At 51.0% G+C, this 16,958-nt stretch overlaps 7 protein-coding genes across 7 annotated transcripts; all 7 read right to left on the bottom strand.

The window, feature by feature from the left end:
- Positions 1 to 218: 218 nt before the first annotated feature.
- On the bottom strand, positions 219 to 1,634 carry TEOVI_000467000 (uncharacterized protein; the record flags this gene model as incomplete). The annotated part of the gene is made up of 1 exon (XM_067222344.1): positions 219 to 1,634. The coding sequence occupies one exon, from the start codon at positions 1,632 to 1,634 to the stop codon at positions 219 to 221; it is 1,416 nt and encodes a 471-aa protein (XP_067078445.1).
- Positions 1,635 to 2,069: 435 nt separating this feature from the next.
- TEOVI_000466900 (ATP-dependent DEAH-box RNA helicase, putative) lies at positions 2,070 to 6,392 on the bottom strand (the record flags this gene model as incomplete). The annotated part of the gene is made up of 1 exon (XM_067222343.1): positions 2,070 to 6,392. One exon carries the CDS (start codon positions 6,390 to 6,392, stop codon positions 2,070 to 2,072), a length of 4,323 nt encoding a protein of 1,440 aa, XP_067078444.1.
- Positions 6,393 to 6,794: 402 nt separating this feature from the next.
- On the bottom strand, positions 6,795 to 7,409 carry TEOVI_000466800 (uncharacterized protein; the record flags this gene model as incomplete). The annotated part of the gene is made up of 1 exon (XM_067222342.1): positions 6,795 to 7,409. The coding sequence occupies one exon, from the start codon at positions 7,407 to 7,409 to the stop codon at positions 6,795 to 6,797; it is 615 nt and encodes a 204-aa protein (XP_067078443.1).
- A 596-nt stretch (positions 7,410 to 8,005) lies between these two features.
- TEOVI_000466700 (F-box domain containing protein, putative) lies at positions 8,006 to 9,310 on the bottom strand (the record flags this gene model as incomplete). The annotated part of the gene is made up of 1 exon (XM_067222341.1): positions 8,006 to 9,310. One exon carries the CDS (start codon positions 9,308 to 9,310, stop codon positions 8,006 to 8,008), a length of 1,305 nt encoding a protein of 434 aa, XP_067078442.1.
- Positions 9,311 to 9,860: 550 nt separating this feature from the next.
- Positions 9,861 to 13,730, bottom strand: TEOVI_000466600 (uncharacterized protein; the record flags this gene model as incomplete). The annotated part of the gene is made up of 1 exon (XM_067222340.1): positions 9,861 to 13,730. One exon carries the CDS (start codon positions 13,728 to 13,730, stop codon positions 9,861 to 9,863), a length of 3,870 nt encoding a protein of 1,289 aa, XP_067078441.1.
- Positions 13,731 to 14,110: 380 nt separating this feature from the next.
- Positions 14,111 to 14,935, bottom strand: TEOVI_000466500 (uncharacterized protein; the record flags this gene model as incomplete). Its single annotated transcript, XM_067222339.1, has 1 exon — positions 14,111 to 14,935. One exon carries the CDS (start codon positions 14,933 to 14,935, stop codon positions 14,111 to 14,113), a length of 825 nt encoding a protein of 274 aa, XP_067078440.1.
- A 981-nt stretch (positions 14,936 to 15,916) lies between these two features.
- TEOVI_000466400 (chaperone protein DNAj, putative) lies at positions 15,917 to 16,924 on the bottom strand (the record flags this gene model as incomplete). Its single annotated transcript, XM_067222338.1, has 1 exon — positions 15,917 to 16,924. One exon carries the CDS (start codon positions 16,922 to 16,924, stop codon positions 15,917 to 15,919), a length of 1,008 nt encoding a protein of 335 aa, XP_067078439.1.
- Positions 16,925 to 16,958: the final 34 nt, after the last annotated feature.

Genomic DNA, 16,958 nt, shown 5'->3' with positions numbered 1-16,958 from the left:
ATATATATATATATATATATACATATATTTGAGGGAAGAATAAACTCGCAACAGGTGTTGACAACCCGATTCCAACTTCATCTTTCTCCAGGGATCCTCATTTCTTTTCCCTCCTCCAGACGGGAACAAAACATCCATCTGTACACGAGGGTCCAGTTTAAATCCCCCCTTTTTGTTTTTTTTTTTGACACCTCCCTTTCTTAACGACAGGAAAGGTCTCAGCGCGTCACCGCTTCTGCAAGGTCCTGAAGCCCGCTGCGCGTTGATGCGGTGCCCCACCCCCAACCCATCACATCTTCACATCCCCTAACTAAGACATGTAAGCACTTGGAGGGTTTTGGCTTCTGTACACTTCGCTCTGTCGTGGTGCAATCACAGGATTCAGTGCGGTGAAATGTGAGTTCCGTCTCCCACTTTTCATTGGCATCTAGCGAGACATCATCACGAAGCTTCAATTTGGCTGAGCAAGTTTCAGCGCAAAGAGCTACGAGGCCGCTTCTGTTCGACTCGTTGATAATGTACCGGGCCACTTTTTCGCACCACACACCATGTGCAATGAGTGCCATGAGATGAAAGGAGCGACGTTGGAAGAAACCGGTGATTTGTGGTGTTGTTTTACCCCTTTCCTCCGTTGACTTGAGCAGCTTTGCGGGGACAGCAAACAGCATCGGTGTCATGACTTCTGTCAAGAGGGCACTTAACTCAAGAGTGCGCTCGGGGGTTCCACCTGTGGTCCATCTCATGGAAATGAAGCGCTGAGACTTACCTTCCGCAACACTTGCCTCTTCACCCTCTTGAATAATACGGCAGTCGCAGCGGAGGGAATATTTCCAATGAGCAGTTGCCTGCACGTCTGTGAAGGTCACTTCGGCGGGATGTGCCAGCGTTGGCAAGCGCTCAGCACATCGGGGGAGAACTGAGAGGCAGGTGGTACCTCCCGGCAATGGGTCATGGGAACAGAAACGAAAGGCCACCGCTGGGCTCCGCTCGGGCATATGAAGAATAAGAAACACTTGCAGAAGCGACCGGCGCACTGCCAGGAAGTTAACCTCATAACGTATTTCACCACCTATCCTTGACGTGTTCACTAGACGGGAAGAACTGTCAGTGACTGTGGGAATAAACGCTTGCTCTCCAACAGCGTCAGGGTTGGGGGTTTCAGCTTCATTGTGAGCTGGTTGCTGCTGCACCTGATGGTCACCTCGTTCAGTCACCTTGTGTCTTTGTGACTGGTAATTTTGTTGCCGTTGTTCATCTGATGAAACCACCCCCCAGGAGAAGGTCTCAAAGTTACTGCGGAATGCCGACTGTGCCAGTCCGACACCGCTGTGCGGAAAATATGGCGACATTCCCGCCTCTGACGCAGCTGCTGGAGCGGACGACGTCGCCTTCACCCGGGGAATCACAACAGGCGCAAAAAGGGGGTGGTTTCCACTTACTGTCACGGAAGGTTCCCTTTCGAGTGGTGTGAGAGAGAATTTCACGCATTCCGCATTTTTCTCCATCATGGTTTGCGGCGTTATGACACCGTAGGGATGGGGAACATGCCCCACGAAATGCAACAAATCGCAGTGAGGGGAAGCAGAAACTATTACTTTCCTGATTGCATCCTCGCCAGGGTTTCCATCTGTCATCTTCACCCAACTACCCGCGTGTGCCGCCCCCGTTCCCTTTTTAGCATGTATATTAGTGACCACGTACAAATGATGAGTAAAGAAAACAAGAGAAAAAGTGATATAAGTCTATTGACAACAATAAGCAATGACAAAAGGCACTTGAGTTTGTGGCTACCGACAAAGCGCACTGACGACCGTTTTGCTGACCGGCTCGTTCCTCCTCCGTTATACGCGCAAGTACTTGGGGCGAGAGGGCATTGGAATGCCTTTCTGCTGGGAAATTGCGCGCACTCAACGAGAGCCGGACTCGCTGTTTAATTAATTTGTACGCGTTTATCAGATTTGTGAAGTGGCACAGGCCATATTTATAGTTCTTCCCACTTATCACGTGGTTGGGCGAAACCGTAATAGTTCCCGGCACGAAGTCGGGATGTGCTTTACTCCCTTCCCGTGTCACACCTCGTGTAACTCCCATACGTCTCTGTTGCCGTCGTCATCTTGTTCCCCATTGAGTCTCTCCATTTTGACATCATCGGTTAGCTGCTGCACTTCCATTGGAGAGAAAATCCTTCCCGTGTCCACGAGATTATTCAGGTATTGTTCCTTATCGTTCGGTGGTGACTTCAAAATACCCTTGCAAATGCGGTGGAGTTCCTCGAGCGCTCGATTATTTCCGGGATCCTCCGGGTGCTTGTACTTGCGCCACACACACGCGTGCAAAATGGTACGAATCGCAACAAGGGCCTTGTATGACTCGGAGTCCATATGAATGCCAATCCAGTTTCCCACGACGCACAGTTGCACCTGGTTGTCGTAGTGCATGTCAGCCTCTCCAACACCAAAGAGAAGCAGCGCCCAAAGGCTAACGGAGGAAACTTGGGTTAGAAACTCTTCTCGAGACTCCTTCAACGAAAAAATACCCTGATAAATATACAACATAGAGGGAAGATCCATGTGCTCATCGTTGTGCGGGCTGAATAAATCTTGTGGTGTGGAACAGGTATGTGCTTGCGGTGAGCCTGTACGGCGACACGCACTATCCTTTGATGGTGAAATAGCGGAGCGTGTTGAAGTGCGCATCACCAACGTTTTCGCCTTTTTCCCCTGTTGCTGGAGCAGCGGTGTCGGGTCAAGAACAGCCACATTCGGAAAAAGTGCTGCACACAGACAAGCCTTCACTAGCGACACATCTGTGGCGTCAGCTGAAAGCGGTCCATCGTCGAAGTACAAAACGTGAGAACCATCTCCACCAAAACTCCCACATTCGCTTGTGAACTGTGGAGAGTTTAGTTCTGTGTCGCGAATAAATCCTGAACGCTGAAGAATATCGCGATACTGTTGCTTATACCGGGAGATAAGCCTCATATTGTTTGCGCTCAGAAAGTTTTCCTTGGCGAAGCCGGCGTCGGCACGCCGTGCACTGTACGCATTATACGCATTCAATACGCTAATATGGTCGCTCTGCGACCCCATTGCAAACACACGCCGCCGGACCCTCACCTCAAAGGACATATCACGGCTTGAAAGGAACGGATTCACGTCGCCCGTTGCAGCCATCGTCAATGCAGAGTCAAGGCAGCGGAGGACAGCGCCCATCATAATCATCTTCGCTACCGTCGGTTCGCAGGGAAGTCGTGACAAGTAGAGGCCAAGGGGCGTGAGCCGTTCGTCGGCAGACACCGCACCGAGGCTCTGCAGCTGGCGCATGGAGTCCTCCACATTTTTCTCGGATGGAGGCTCAATAAACGTGCGAAGTTTTTCCTTCGGCCTGTCGTGACCAAGAGCTAGGAGTTTAAGCAACACTTGCGTCAGAGGCACACGATGAATCTCTGCCTCTTGGAAAGCCGGTAGCACATCCCATACGTCACGCACGAACAGCCGGTAGCAAACTCCTCCCTGTGTCCGCCCCGCCCGTCCCTTTCTCTGAGTGCAGTTCGCCTGACTTGCATACCGCAGCGACAGCTGCGTGGCGTATGTTGTTGACATGGGTGCTGCAAGGATGCCAAGCTCCCTTCCCTGCTGCTGGAGCCCGGAGACACGCGAGACCCACGTGGTTTGTTTAATCAGTCCAGTATCGATAACAACTGCTGCATCATCAATTGTGATGCCACTCTCGGCAATGTTGGTGGCAAGAACCACCTTTACCTTTCCTACGGGCGCTGGCGCAAAGCATTCGCGTTGCTTCGCCGCATCAACACATGAATGGAGAAGTATTATATGGTACCGTTGGCCGTCCCCAAGACCCTCGATGGCTTGTTTTGCCGCCACTAGCTCCTTCCAGCCGGGAAGGAAGACAAGAACAGACTTACCGAAAACGTCGTTGTTGAGGTCCACTTCGACGCTTCGGCGAACAAGCTGCGCAATGAGGCTATAGTCTGTTTTCAGTGGAGAACTGAGCAACTGCTTCTTTGCGCCAAAACCCGATCTGCCTCTGTTGGCCGCCCCCTTTCCTCTTCTTCCGACTTCACCGGCCCCCCGAGCCGCAGTTAGAGAGTCAAACATGGTACTGTAGTAGGCATTTCTGGGGTTGGTTTGTTTCTGGAGAAGGGCAGCCACATCATCAAGGTACCGCACTTCCACCGGGTATGTGGCGCCTTCCACACTGATCACAGGCGCCCTGCCAAAGTAAGATGCGAACATATCAGACTGCATTGTCGCGCTCATGAGAACAACCTTCAGGCGTGGGTTCCCCCCACTTTCCATGAGATCTTTAACTAGAGCGAGGAGCACGTCACAATTAATGTCGCGTTCATGCACTTCATCAATGACTAAGTGACTTACCGCATCAAGCGATGGCATGCCAACCAACATCTGCAGCAAAACACCTGTTGTGCATAGCGTAACGTGACGGCCAGGACGTGCGTCCAATCGCACGGCGTATCCAACGTCGCCACCCACGGCTGACAGGCGCTCACTGGCGATTCGTTCCGCAACACTAAATGCACTCAATCGCCGCGGTTGCGTAACGACGATGCAACACTGGTCGCCGCGACCAGCCATTATTTCTGCATCAAGAATATATTGTGGCACTTGTGTCGTCTTCCCGCAGCCTGTGGTACCACACACTACGACGACGCGGTTCTGTTGGAGCTCATTTAAGATGCTCTGCGACACGGCATTAATTGAGAGCGATGACCGCCGTGCATGGTACCGCTCAAGGTACTTTGGATCGGCTCGCAAGGTGCACAACCGGTCCCGCAATCGATTCGCGTAGGCTTCGTCACGACTTATTTCTTGTAGTGCATTGATTGTGGCGCGCGTCTCCGCGTCTACCACATCATCTGTATCATCACTTTTGTTCTCATCTTTACTGGAAGAGGCCTTGCTCCCGGTTAGTGTGGTCCCGTCATCTGCAAGGTGGAGTTCCTTGTGGACCCGCTGCACCAACGCATGGATGGCGTTCCTCAGGCTTTCTGGAAGTTTTGCCGAGGGAACGCACTGCGGCTGTATTTTTGGGTAACGAGAGATGATACTATTAATTGCTTGCAGTCGTTCGTCATACAGCTCCATCTCACTTAGTGCATGTTCGATTGCATCACGTTCAGCCTCGAATCGATTGACTCCCCGGCCGGTACTGGTCACATCATCCAGTAGCAACTCACACTTGTAGCCTCTTCCGTCCCTTGTAAAGCTCGGTTTGGGCTTTACGCCACAAAGAAGTGTAAAAAAATCTAACATCTTTGAGTATCGCGGGCTGAGGCTCGAGGAGATGGCGCTCGTGGAGGAGCCCTCGCGACACACCGAAGCTAGAGGGGAAGAAGCCAACCGCTGATCTTTTACGAGTTTGAGAATGTTCAAGGCATGCATCGCACACCGTTGTTTGGCCTCTTTCAGGGATGTTGCGACGCCCGTGGCACTTAGTTGCGACGTATCATCCAGGAGAAGCGTTGCGACAAAGATACGTCGTGACACCCGAGTTATATGAATATCCTTCGTTGCGTTTCGTATCTCATTGTTCAATCTCTGTAAAGCCAGGTGATTAATGTTCTTCTCACCCTTTGTCATGTCAGCCGCGCGGTCGACAAGGGGGTTCCCACTCCGTGGGACGCGCAATTGTACGTATGCGTCTGTTCGCTCCTGCTGTTCCCTGCGTCGAATGTAATTCTCGCAATCACTCACATACCTTTCCCACTGCATGCCCGGTGCCCATGGCGGCGGTAATTTTAACGTGGTAGAAAGTGGCGAGCCCTGTGCGTGCTTGTGGTGTGGGGTCTGCGCGGCATTTGATGGGACGGACGACACGCCCTCTTCTTCCAGCGGCAGAGGCATGTCGTGGCACCCGACGCCATCGATTGAGAAGTGATCGATGAGCATCGCGGCGTGCATGCAGCACAACGCCTTTGCCACCTTCCCTCGCCTTGACTGACCGACTGCACGCACTTGTTGACCGCGGACGTTGAAGTCCAACACGGCGCGCTTCAATGTTGTTCGGGGCACGTTCAGTAGGCGTATCTTAGGAGACTCTGCTGACGTGCCCAGCTCCAGTGTTTCTTTCTCCTGCTTCTTCAGGAATGACTCAAGCTGCGACTCCATACGCATATTTATTCGCGAGACTGGTATGACAGCGAAGTTGAGCGGCATGCTACCCACATCAGCGCCGCCGCTATTGCCGAGTTGTGGGTTCCCTTCACGGCTACGGTACCTCCTTCTGATGTCTGCGCGGGCTCTCAGTTGAAACTGAAGAGAAGCACTGCTCACAGTCAGACTATGTGAGAAACCTTGCCGTGCAGCGACCGCCACGACACGCGCGGCATTACTGAGAGCGCGTGTGAACATAATACTTCCACAACACCGCTAAAAAAGTCTCGCCCCGCGGTTATAAAGCGGCGTGATTCCACTGCGCGGGTGTCCCCTGGCCCCACAGACGGAAAACTAGTGCTAGACGTTTTTGAAGCAATTGAGGGGTTGCATGTATGTGAATATGAATGTGTGTGTGTGCGCAGCGACAGCGAAAACAAACGTGCACAGTTCTCAAGTGTGTTCGTGAGTGTCTAGGTCACTGCATCGTATTTATTAAGGGAAGAGAGCATCAGCACGCACAAGGCGCTGTGGGAGGATGGGGGAGAAACCCAGTTAACGAACTGGGTTGAAAAAGAGAAACTGCTACAACTTTCCCACAGGAGCCGCGGTCAATACCCTCACGTCTGGAGGAAGAGATGATTTTCCACTCTCACCATCTCATGCAGCAAATCGTCGTTCCCGGTGCTCTTTTTCCTCTTGTTGCTCCCCCATTTTTTCCCGGATCTCACTCAGCGCGCAAGCACGACTTCCGAGCAGCTTCATGGGTTTCTCCACGTACACCCAGTCGTTGTTAATCATATAGCGATAGTAGAGATAAAAGCATGTGAGCACTGTAACTAAGAGTGTTGTGAACAACTTAACGTTCCGTAGCCGTTCAATGCTCATCGTGTGATATAGTGTGTTACGCTGTGTGTACAGGCCAACTGAAACTGTGTCAAATGTATGAACATTGCAGTTCTGCTCGTAATACATACCGCGGTCCTCCTGATCTTTCAGAACTCGCTTCTGGTTCTGCTCCACCCGAAGCATAGAGAGCTCGTGCTGTCGTTTCAGCTCAAATATTTCCTTATCACGCGATAGAATTTCCTGGATTAGCCGCTCACGATATTGTGCCTCCTTGTCCTTATCTTCGTCGCCTGTCGAGTCGACGCTGGCGTCCTTAGCGGTCGTTTCACCACTTACACGTCTCGTTTGTTGCCGACCTACTGGGTTGGCCGCGCACCAACTCAGTGTGGTGGAAAAGCGACCACATTCAGACCATCTTCTTAGCATTTATGCCGTACTAATACTCACTCCTGTACACAGAAGCGTTGCGAGAAACCCCTTCAAGTGGTAATGGATACCTTCTTCCCTTTCTTTTCCTTTTCAACTGTGGAGGCCCCTGTGGTCAAGAGAGGGGGTCTTTTTTTTTTTTTTTGCTTCTACCTTCCGTGTGCTTTCTCACTGTGGCCCTTGCAAAGGGAATTGTTCCCCTTCTTCGAGGATCCCCCAATCGTGTCGCCGCTTGCAAAGTACGGCTTTCAAAGCCGAACATACCAAGTAATAACCAAGTAAACGTCACAAGCAAGGGGAGAAAATAATTGAGTGTGGGGCACCTGGGCGCATGCACGTTATCGTGGAGGACTTAGGGGTAAGGTTTCAGGGATGGGTCCGCATATAGTCCACACAGTGTGTTGCACCAGCGACAATTCCTGGGACAGTCACAAAACTTCGGCGGAAGGGAAAAAGTATCAGCTATTATAATATCGTTGTTTGCCACGACCAATACCCTCCCCTTCATATTAGGGGCAACAAGACGGATGTGCAATATGTTCGTGTGTTAGTGTACAGCTTAAGAAAATAGTGATGTAACAGGAATCTCAATCATCCTACGAAGAGCCGCTTTGCATCACAATATCGGTGATTTCGCTGTCTGACATTTTCATCAGGCGGCGAACGATTGCGCTACAACGAGTGATAGACTCATTCCTGCGTTCCGATTGCGCCGACTCGCCTGACAACAAATAAAACCGCGCTTTGCTGTAGTCGTTGGACAGCGGAGGGAAGAAACTCTTAAACGCTTGCCAGCGCTTACGAATTCCGCTCTCCAGCTCACCGCCGCTGTGCTGCACGAGCATCTCCATAGTACCGAAGTCATCAACACCGCGACGCAGAACGACGGAGAGATCGGGGATGGTGCCAAGGACCAAACGGCACATGCGGCGTTCGAAGTTCGTAAGTTCGTGCAACGTTAACTCAGGGGGACTGACATGAGTTGCGGTTCCATCGACCGTGTTGCAACTACTTGTGGTGGTAACTACATCTCCCTCCGCAGTCACGCGGACCGCTAGCCTATTTTGCATGTCTTGTATCTGTGCCTGCTGTTGGGCCAAAATATCTCCAAGGTCCCGCACGCTGCGTAGAAGTTCTAGCTTCACCGCCTCAAGTTGCTCTACTTTTGCTTGTAGCGCCTGCACGTCCGCCACGCTATATATGTTGCTATTGTTGCTACCTCTACTGCGGAGTATATCACCACCTCTTACATTGCGTCTGTTTTCGTTCAGAACACCCTCGACATCGAGCACAGCGGCTCGCTCTGCTGCTGCCCTTTCCTGGAGCCGCCTCTGCAAATCCTCATATGCCTGTTCGTGTTCTTGTATTTCCGCATCCCACCGGCCACACACCTCAAAGCGGAGATCGGCGCGTGCTGTTTCTGGTCCTCTGACTGGTTTGTTCAACCGCTTCGCGTGCTCCACCCATATATGATGAGCGTTGGCGAACGCTGCCAGGCGGCGACTCACGCGTGATAGCTGTCCAAGCGACGACAAATCACAAAACGAAAAACAGTGTACAATGAGATGGCCCGGCATGCGGTTCAACTGCGCCGGCGCTGGGTTGCCACTATCGCACACTCGGGGGATCATGCAGCTGATTTCTTCATCTTCGTCGAGTGAGAAGGCACCACAGATTTGTTTCAGTCGCTCAAAAGCCTCACGCATGCTTTGAGTGTCTTGGTACGTCTTGATCCGCAACCGACCTGAGGTTATCGTGTGAGTGCGCAATGGTACCTTGGCGCCAGAGCCAGCCACATGACCTAAGGCTTCCTCATCCCCGCGCCTCACATGTGCGGCCTGCCGGTACCTCGGGATTCCTTTGTGGAGAATACTCTTTCCCGCCTGTGCTTGGCTGTCCATGTGGGTGTGGCAGTGTGTAGGGGCAACTGCCTTCAACAGAACTGATTTAGGCCCTACTACGATCAGTCAGTAAACACATCCAAGATAATCAAGGAAATTGAGAAGGCAAATCAAGAAGAGAGGAATGTTAGTTGATATGGCATCGGCTGCAAGCACGAGTTCCGAGTAACAGTTTTTTTACACTACAAGAAGCGGCCTGACGACAAAACATGTACAATTCCAATTGTATATGTGGGAAAAATGAGTCTCTCAAGCTTGTGAAGAACAGGAAGGGGAGTCACATACACACCGGCTATTCAATATACATACGGATACACTCTCCCCCTCCCTTTCCATCTAGTCAGTTTGTTCTAACTTTCCACTCACATTTTCTTCTTTTGCCGAATTTACATATGTTCTGCCCGCTGTTCATCGGCTGCGTGCACCTACTCGTATCACCGACGCATTAACCATACGTGACAACAACGTCAGTAGCGCACTGATATTTACTCAGACGGGTGTTGGGCACCCATGCGTGCGAATTTCCTTCCCTCTCGGTTCGCCTCTCTACTTATCGCTTGAGTAAGGGCAATTTATTCCTTCGACCCCTCAAAGGACTGAAGGTTTGAGAGTTCGGTTTTATCGGGCTAAAAGAAAATGACACGTTAATGCCCAATACACGATGTGACTGCTGTAATAGGTGCTTCAGTGTCTCATTTAACACGGTAAGCGTGTACTTATAAGGGTCATCACATTCGTCTGCGGCGCTTTGCTGGGACGATTGGCGATTGTCCCTTCGTCCACTAGATCTTGATAATCCTTCACTTCCCATACTCATTGTGAGCGCTGGATCCAGCACACCCCAGGTTGATGGTGATGACGCACACGCCCCGGATGAGCTTGCTCTGGATGGGAGACTTGTTCTTCGACTGGGCGAGAGGTTTCCAAAAGAGCCGCTTAGTGCAACAAGCACTCCAATTACCACGTTGAAGAAACACTCTCCGCAAGAGGTGATGTAGAGGTTTGTTGCTAGTTCCTGTTTGAAGTGATCGACTACTCGCTCTGTATATTCTGACATGATGGCATCAGTGCTCCTACATTGTTGCTTTTGCGGTGCTGCCCACTGCGCTGCATGCACTGTGGGAAGCTGGCTAGCAAAACCGTTCCTTCTCATCCACCACACCAAGTCCCCCCGCAAAGGATTGTTTGTCCAGACACTTTTTGGGGTTTTGGACCTACGGTCGGTCCCTGCCGGCGCCGGTGAAGTGGCTCGTTCGCTGCTAAACAGTTTGAGCCGCTCCCGCAAGTGTCGCGGGGCGTATAAGACTTCTGTCTTGCTGTTGTTATCTTCAGCCACCTCCATGGCGAGTTGCTTCAGAAGAAGCCTTCCCCGTGTCGAGGACTCAACAGACTCGTGTGCAGCCTGAGTTAGAGCAGCTTCACCACCAATTGCTCTGTATGACACGTCCATCAACGTGCTGATTGCGGGGCCAGAAATTTCAATACCACTGTCTTCCCCTGTGCTAGATTGTACACGATTCCACTCGTATCCGTCAGAAGCATGCACCACCGTCGTTGCACGAATTCCACTAAAGAGAAGAACGCCTGTGCGAGCACTTTTTACGCGCAGCGTCGGTGCCAGTGTAAGAATCTCCTCCGGCCACTGTAGCGCCAGCAACTTACTATCAATCTGCAGTGCAGCTTCCAGCGCACGGAAAGCATCATTGAACGCAATGATATACGACGAAATGGAGTCTGTGTTGACAACATATCCATCATTTGCCAATGCGACCTCCTGCACCGTAGAGTTATACTGCCCACAGAGTTCTTTATACAACTCATTTGTTACTAAGCGGGAGAGTGCGCTTAGACCCGCAGCGGCGCAGAAAAGAAAGCCCAATTTTCTCTTTTTCGTAGCATCTCTTGATGTTTGCGTAAACAACCATGGCACACGGATTGCCTGCCTGACGCTGACGTGCCATGCCGCATCGTGCAACGCCATCATTGCTGCCTCGTTGCGTTCGAGAAAACCCTGCTTTTCCACTAACATGTGCTGTACATCCACCCGCCGGATGTGCGGGCTTTTAAACACCAGCTCTTCCTTCACGGATCGTTGTGAGCGCCACATTTTTTCCTCACCAGCACCCTGAACCGTGCGTTTGTCACCCATTTGCTGTTGGCGACGGTAGGCATATTCCTTGGGCAAAATAGAGTAGATATCTGTCAGGGTTGAGCCCTCTCCGAGAAATCGCACTCCGTAGCGTAGAATGTTGTATTCATCACTTATGACGTTAGACTTTTTCGTGTAGAAGCTGTCTACTACACCTGCCGAGGCAATAATTTCACCGCCGCGGGCAATATCGCACAACTTGGCTGACAGGGTCACTGCCACCCCCGCGCATAACCTCATGCTGCCCATCCTTCCTCCTGATCCAGTGTTACCGGCTTCACCATCATCACTGGTGCGGCCCTTCAATGCCCTACTGGAACCATGACCTATCGTATGAATCTCTCCCACGGCGATTCCTGCCCGTACAATACACGTTGTTGTTTTCTTTAGTTCACACGACTTGCTCACAGACGCATACGCCTGGGCTGCGAAGCGAAGGGCCTGACATGCCTGGTGAAATGCAAATGTCACCACATCGCGACTGTTTCCATTCACGTAGAGTCCGTCGTTTCTATCTCCGCACGCCACTACCTCACAGTGAAGCCGGTCATGTAAGTCAAGCTTTTCATTAACACTTAGCTTTCCACCAATGACCTGTTGCCACGCCTCGTTTTCGCCAATATCAACCGTGCATACGAAACAAGGTTGCCCCGGCATAATCGGCCGAAATCGATGGATGTATCGATCTTCTCCCTCCATGGCAACTCTTTCATGATAGGCACTTACTTCCTGGAGTTTAAGCCACTCGTGCTGAGCCCTATCCTTTTCGTTCTTCATTATTAGTAGTGAGAGCACCTTATCACCTACTCCCTCTTCACTAGGGGACAAGGTGTTGAGATGATCCACCCAACCATTGGCGGGTGCGGGTTGTTGTCCCTGCTGAGTAGCCCCTGCCAAACTCACGGGCCCGACTCCCTTCATTACCCCGATGACGTCAGGCACAACTTCCTTCACATCTATTATTTTACGCGCAAAACGAGGTACTGGGTCAACCATGTACGGCGGTATTCCGCGGCGCCGTTCCAGGAACGCGGGAAGAATGGAACAGAAAAGTTCATTGGGAGAATCGTTTACGGGCACGATACTCCACTGGGCGCCTAATTTTGCTCGGACGGATTGAATAGTTAGATGATCCGTGGTGGTCGTCTCGTTTGTGATGTCGTGCTCCCTCGAGAACATTGAACACCACTTTTTGTTGGCTACAATTTCGCCGACTGGTGCTTCCTCAAGCGTTGTCACCAACGCATCACGAACTTCCTTTCCGTAGTACAACCAGGAGCCAGTGATTGGATCTACTTCCACCCCCGGGCTGCACGTGTACAGGCACGTGTGAATGCGTGGGCCACTGTAAATCAATTCACCAAAGTCCGTGACGGGTGCAAAGTGAGGGATCTTTATTGTGCGCGCTGGCCAGTCAACTTTCAGAAGGGCCGAGTGACACTCCCCCGCAAACCTCAGGGCGTGAGTTGCACAATAAAAGACAAACACCTGAAGGTGTCCTTCGAAGCAAACGTGATGGCCGTTGTGCTTCACCGCGAGGTCCTTCAAAAGTTCATGGTACACACCCATGGTAAAACCCTCTGTCCCTCGGAGGGGATACGTTACACTGGCCACAGTGTGAACGACGAAAGTTGCATCATGCAACGGTAGCCTTAACGAGTCGAAGCGAGGTTGGAAATACATGTCGTCATGCGACGCCATCAGTACCCCTTCAAGCTGCTCCAGTCGGCCTCTACCGGCAGCCCGGACAACACAAATGCGTCTGGACCTTTCTGTTGCCAGCTCCGCGCGAGCTTTGCGACGCCGTTGAAGAATGTCGTCAACAACACTTGACTTCAGTCTGTCATTCTCCTGCTGAAGCCGAGCACACGTCTCCTGCAGCCTCTTCAGCTCATCGTTCAACATAACCACCTGCAATTTATTTTCGGTATCCATTCTCACCAATTCACACCGTTGCGTCTCCACGGTACTGACAAGTTCCTTGTTCCAATCTATTACTTGCTGAAACTCCTCCCTAGATGGAGTGTATTCCGTCCCACATCCGTAGCCTTGTGACCTGGGTGAGAGAGGTTGTTTATCACCCCCACTATTTGACTGTTGCCGTAGTAATGCCACCTTTCCCTCTAGTTGAGCAATGTGACGCCGAGCCGCCTCGTATTTGGAAAGAAGTTTTGTGTACTGCTCAACTGTGTACACATTACTTGCAGTCTCCCCAGAGCTTCTTGGAACAGGAGTTAGTGAATCATCCCTACAACCCAGGGAAAGAGACATTCCTCTGCCGTATATCCGCCCAACAGGAAACGGCGCGCTACAGATGCTTCTTTTTATAAGTAATAAAGAAGAGAAGACAAATGTTGATGTCTACGATTAGATTGCATAACGAAGTGACCACCCTTCAGTTCCCCAATAAAACGACACACACACACACACACACTTGCCTACACACACACATATATATATATATATATCCTCATGTAAATATACAGATAGGTAAAGCAAAACTTTCCCAGATACAGCAAGGAAGATTCCGGGTAACCCAGTACTTGTAACCCAACAAATCACGAATGATGGATTTACGCCACTTTTACACCAAACGATCACAGAGGTGTCCGCGTGCACACCCCCGCCTGACGGCGCATAGCAAGTAGCAATCAGATTAATGACGCCAGCGTGCTTGACGGCTCCTCATTCACCACCTCGTTCCTAAATTCTTCAACAATACTCACAACCAGTGGTGCGGGTGGGATGACCAAAGTACTTTCATTTCCTCCCTCCACGGCGATGTATCCTGTGCGATCCCCCACACTTCTCCTCACGGCATCCAACGTCTTCTCCGCTTCCTTCCGCTCTGCCTCCAAGAGCCGTGAGTAAACTTCTGTTTTGAAGATACGCTGCTGCAGGTGTTCCCTTTTCTCCCGGATCTCTTCGAGTATCTTCAACACCGAGTCAACACTTTGTTGATTTTCACGAAACCTCTCCAGGTCACTTTCGCTCCACTCGGACCCTCCCGCAGCAGTATAGTCATGCATCTCCATCATGATCGCTTCCACACCTTGACTCAGAATTTTCTCTTTTTCCAACACTGCCACTAATGCCTCCTCACATCTTCGTAGCCTTTCATTGACGTACTCCGCCTCGTGGTCGAGGCTGGTAAACTCCGTCTGTATTTGTTCCGCGGCCTGCAGTTCACCTCTACTGACTGGTGAGCCCAAGATATCATCATCTTGAGAGGCACCGAAACCAAAGGACTTAAACCAATTTATGTGTGAGCTCCATGCAGACGGCTGCGAGTCACTGTGCACGAGCCCCATTTCTGCCGCTACTGAGACACACCACCTAATAAACACAGCGGAGACGGTGATGGTGTCTTTCAGGTGGTAGAGATGCAAAGAAGGAAGATACGAAGGGATTTCATGTTTATACATGTATGCAGCCGTTTCCGCCAACACACGAACAATAAAAGTTAATAAGAACATAACATACAACGAATACAAGTGTATGTATGGGGGGGGGGAAGATGGTGAAGTAGGGAGCCACAACCACAGCTGGGGACGAGGTGTATGTGGTAATTGTGGTTGTAAACCCGGCAGCAGAGGGAAAAAAAAACACAAACGGTGAAACGAGACTTGCGAGTCACAAAATGGGGCTCAACCCCCTTTCCATCACACACACACACACACACTCTCTCTCTCTCTCTTATTCTTTCCCTCTTTCATTCTTGTTTGTATGAGGGGGTTAGAGAGTTCCTCCTCTTGAAGTAGGATAAATATTACGGAGATGTTTACCCCCTTAAGAAACGAAGACACTATATACCCACTGACAGGCGCTACCACGTCTATTTACTCATCTATGTGGCCACCTTATGTAAGCGATGAAATACGCTAATTTTTTACTCTTCGGACTGATGAGCCGCTCTTCCCAACTCCCTCTCTTAATTCTAGTCAACGAATGAAAAGAAAAAAAAGGATTATGAACAAGACTAATGCCACGAAACTTATCTGCAGTACCGCAGTTACTTGACGATACCAATTCACATTTCCACACAGCATCTTTCCTTTGCCTAAGACACACGTCGGAACGGGATGCATTTGCAAACAAGAACACTACAACTATTATGAGAGGTGATAAGAGGACAAACGGGACACAATATAAAGGGGAGGAGGAGGAAAAAAAAAAGGAACAATATGCGTTCCTCTATGGATCGCCCTTCCGCGGCATCCGTGAAACAGCGCCGTACGAACCTCCCGCAGCTTCGGATGAGGCCATGCCAAATCCTCGATAGAGGCGTTATTCAAATCAGATTGACAGAGCCACTCTTTTTTCCCTCCCCACTATCCGGAAACAGACACAGCTGGGAGAAGGTTTGTGTGCGTGTGTGTGTGTGCTTAGGGGAAGACACGTAAGAAATAAAAAGAAAGTTGCGTCAGATAACCCCAATCACACGCTCAAACGGCGCTCTATGCCACAATTCGCCGCTTACCCTTGTGACGCACAAGGGCGTCGCTAGGTCCAAGCTGCACGTATTTGACTAATTTTTTCCATGCCAGATCCTCAAATTGCTTTATAGCACAGCGAATTCGCACTTCTGCGAGCATTTGTGATATGATTCGTCGTGTTGCCCCTTCAAAAACGTACAACGCTAAGCGCCGCGCTGCCTCAACCGCCATTAGACGGCAAATCATTTTGTCCTCATTTGACAGGAAACAGCGACGGCGCCTCCTCACGACTTGTGCGCGCCTCTCTGATGTGTGCGATGTTGTGGCGCCGGGGGAACCCGCTCGAGAGGTGTTTAACGACTTATTTTCTCCCGCCACTCCATCAGCACCTCTGCTTGCGGGTGGCGGGGGACTACGTGGCGAAGAAAAGAGAGTAAAGGGCGGTTTCGGCTTACCCTTTTTGTTTGCAACAGGCTTCGACCAGCGTGAAGTCGTCGCGCTCCCACGTTTCTGTTGTCGCCTGCTGTTTCGTGGTGAGGCCTTCTTGCGGCCCCTCGCTGGGGTGGGGGAGTTTGTTCCGGAGAAATCCGGTGCCGCCGACGCCGACGCCGACGCCGGCTTTGCCGTTTTTGTTCCTTTCGCTGCTGTTTTAGTCTGCTGCCTTTTTTTTCTTGCCGTGGTTTCCTCTTCCTCTTCTTCCGCAGCATCTGACCCTAAACCGTGTTTCCGCGCCCACGCTTCCCGCACACGAGCAACCTCAGCCCGCCAGTCAAAGTTTGCAGCATCACCACTAAGCCTGTACCCTCCTAAGGCTGCCATACGTCTGCAATTCTCCACTGCTGCTTCGTAAGCCGCTTGCAACTTTTGGAAACGTTCCTTCGTGCCAGGCTCATTTGAGCGATCGGGGTGAGTGGCGAAAGCAAGTCTACGGTAAGCAGCGCGTATCTCCTCGTATGTGGGATTCGCGCGGAGGCCTAATGTACGCCATGCGTGCAACATGTGTTCAGGACGGTGACCATATGTTGTCATGCCACACGCTATTGAGTGATTCACATTATTGGGT

Source organism: Trypanosoma equiperdum (assembly GCF_001457755.1).
Source record: "Trypanosoma equiperdum strain OVI genome assembly, contig: ctg_1613, whole genome shotgun sequence".
In the NCBI taxonomy this organism is placed as follows: Eukaryota; Euglenozoa; class Kinetoplastea; order Trypanosomatida; family Trypanosomatidae; genus Trypanosoma; species Trypanosoma equiperdum.
Note: the sequence above shows the minus strand (reverse complement) of the source record. Positions and strands in the feature narration are given on the sequence as shown.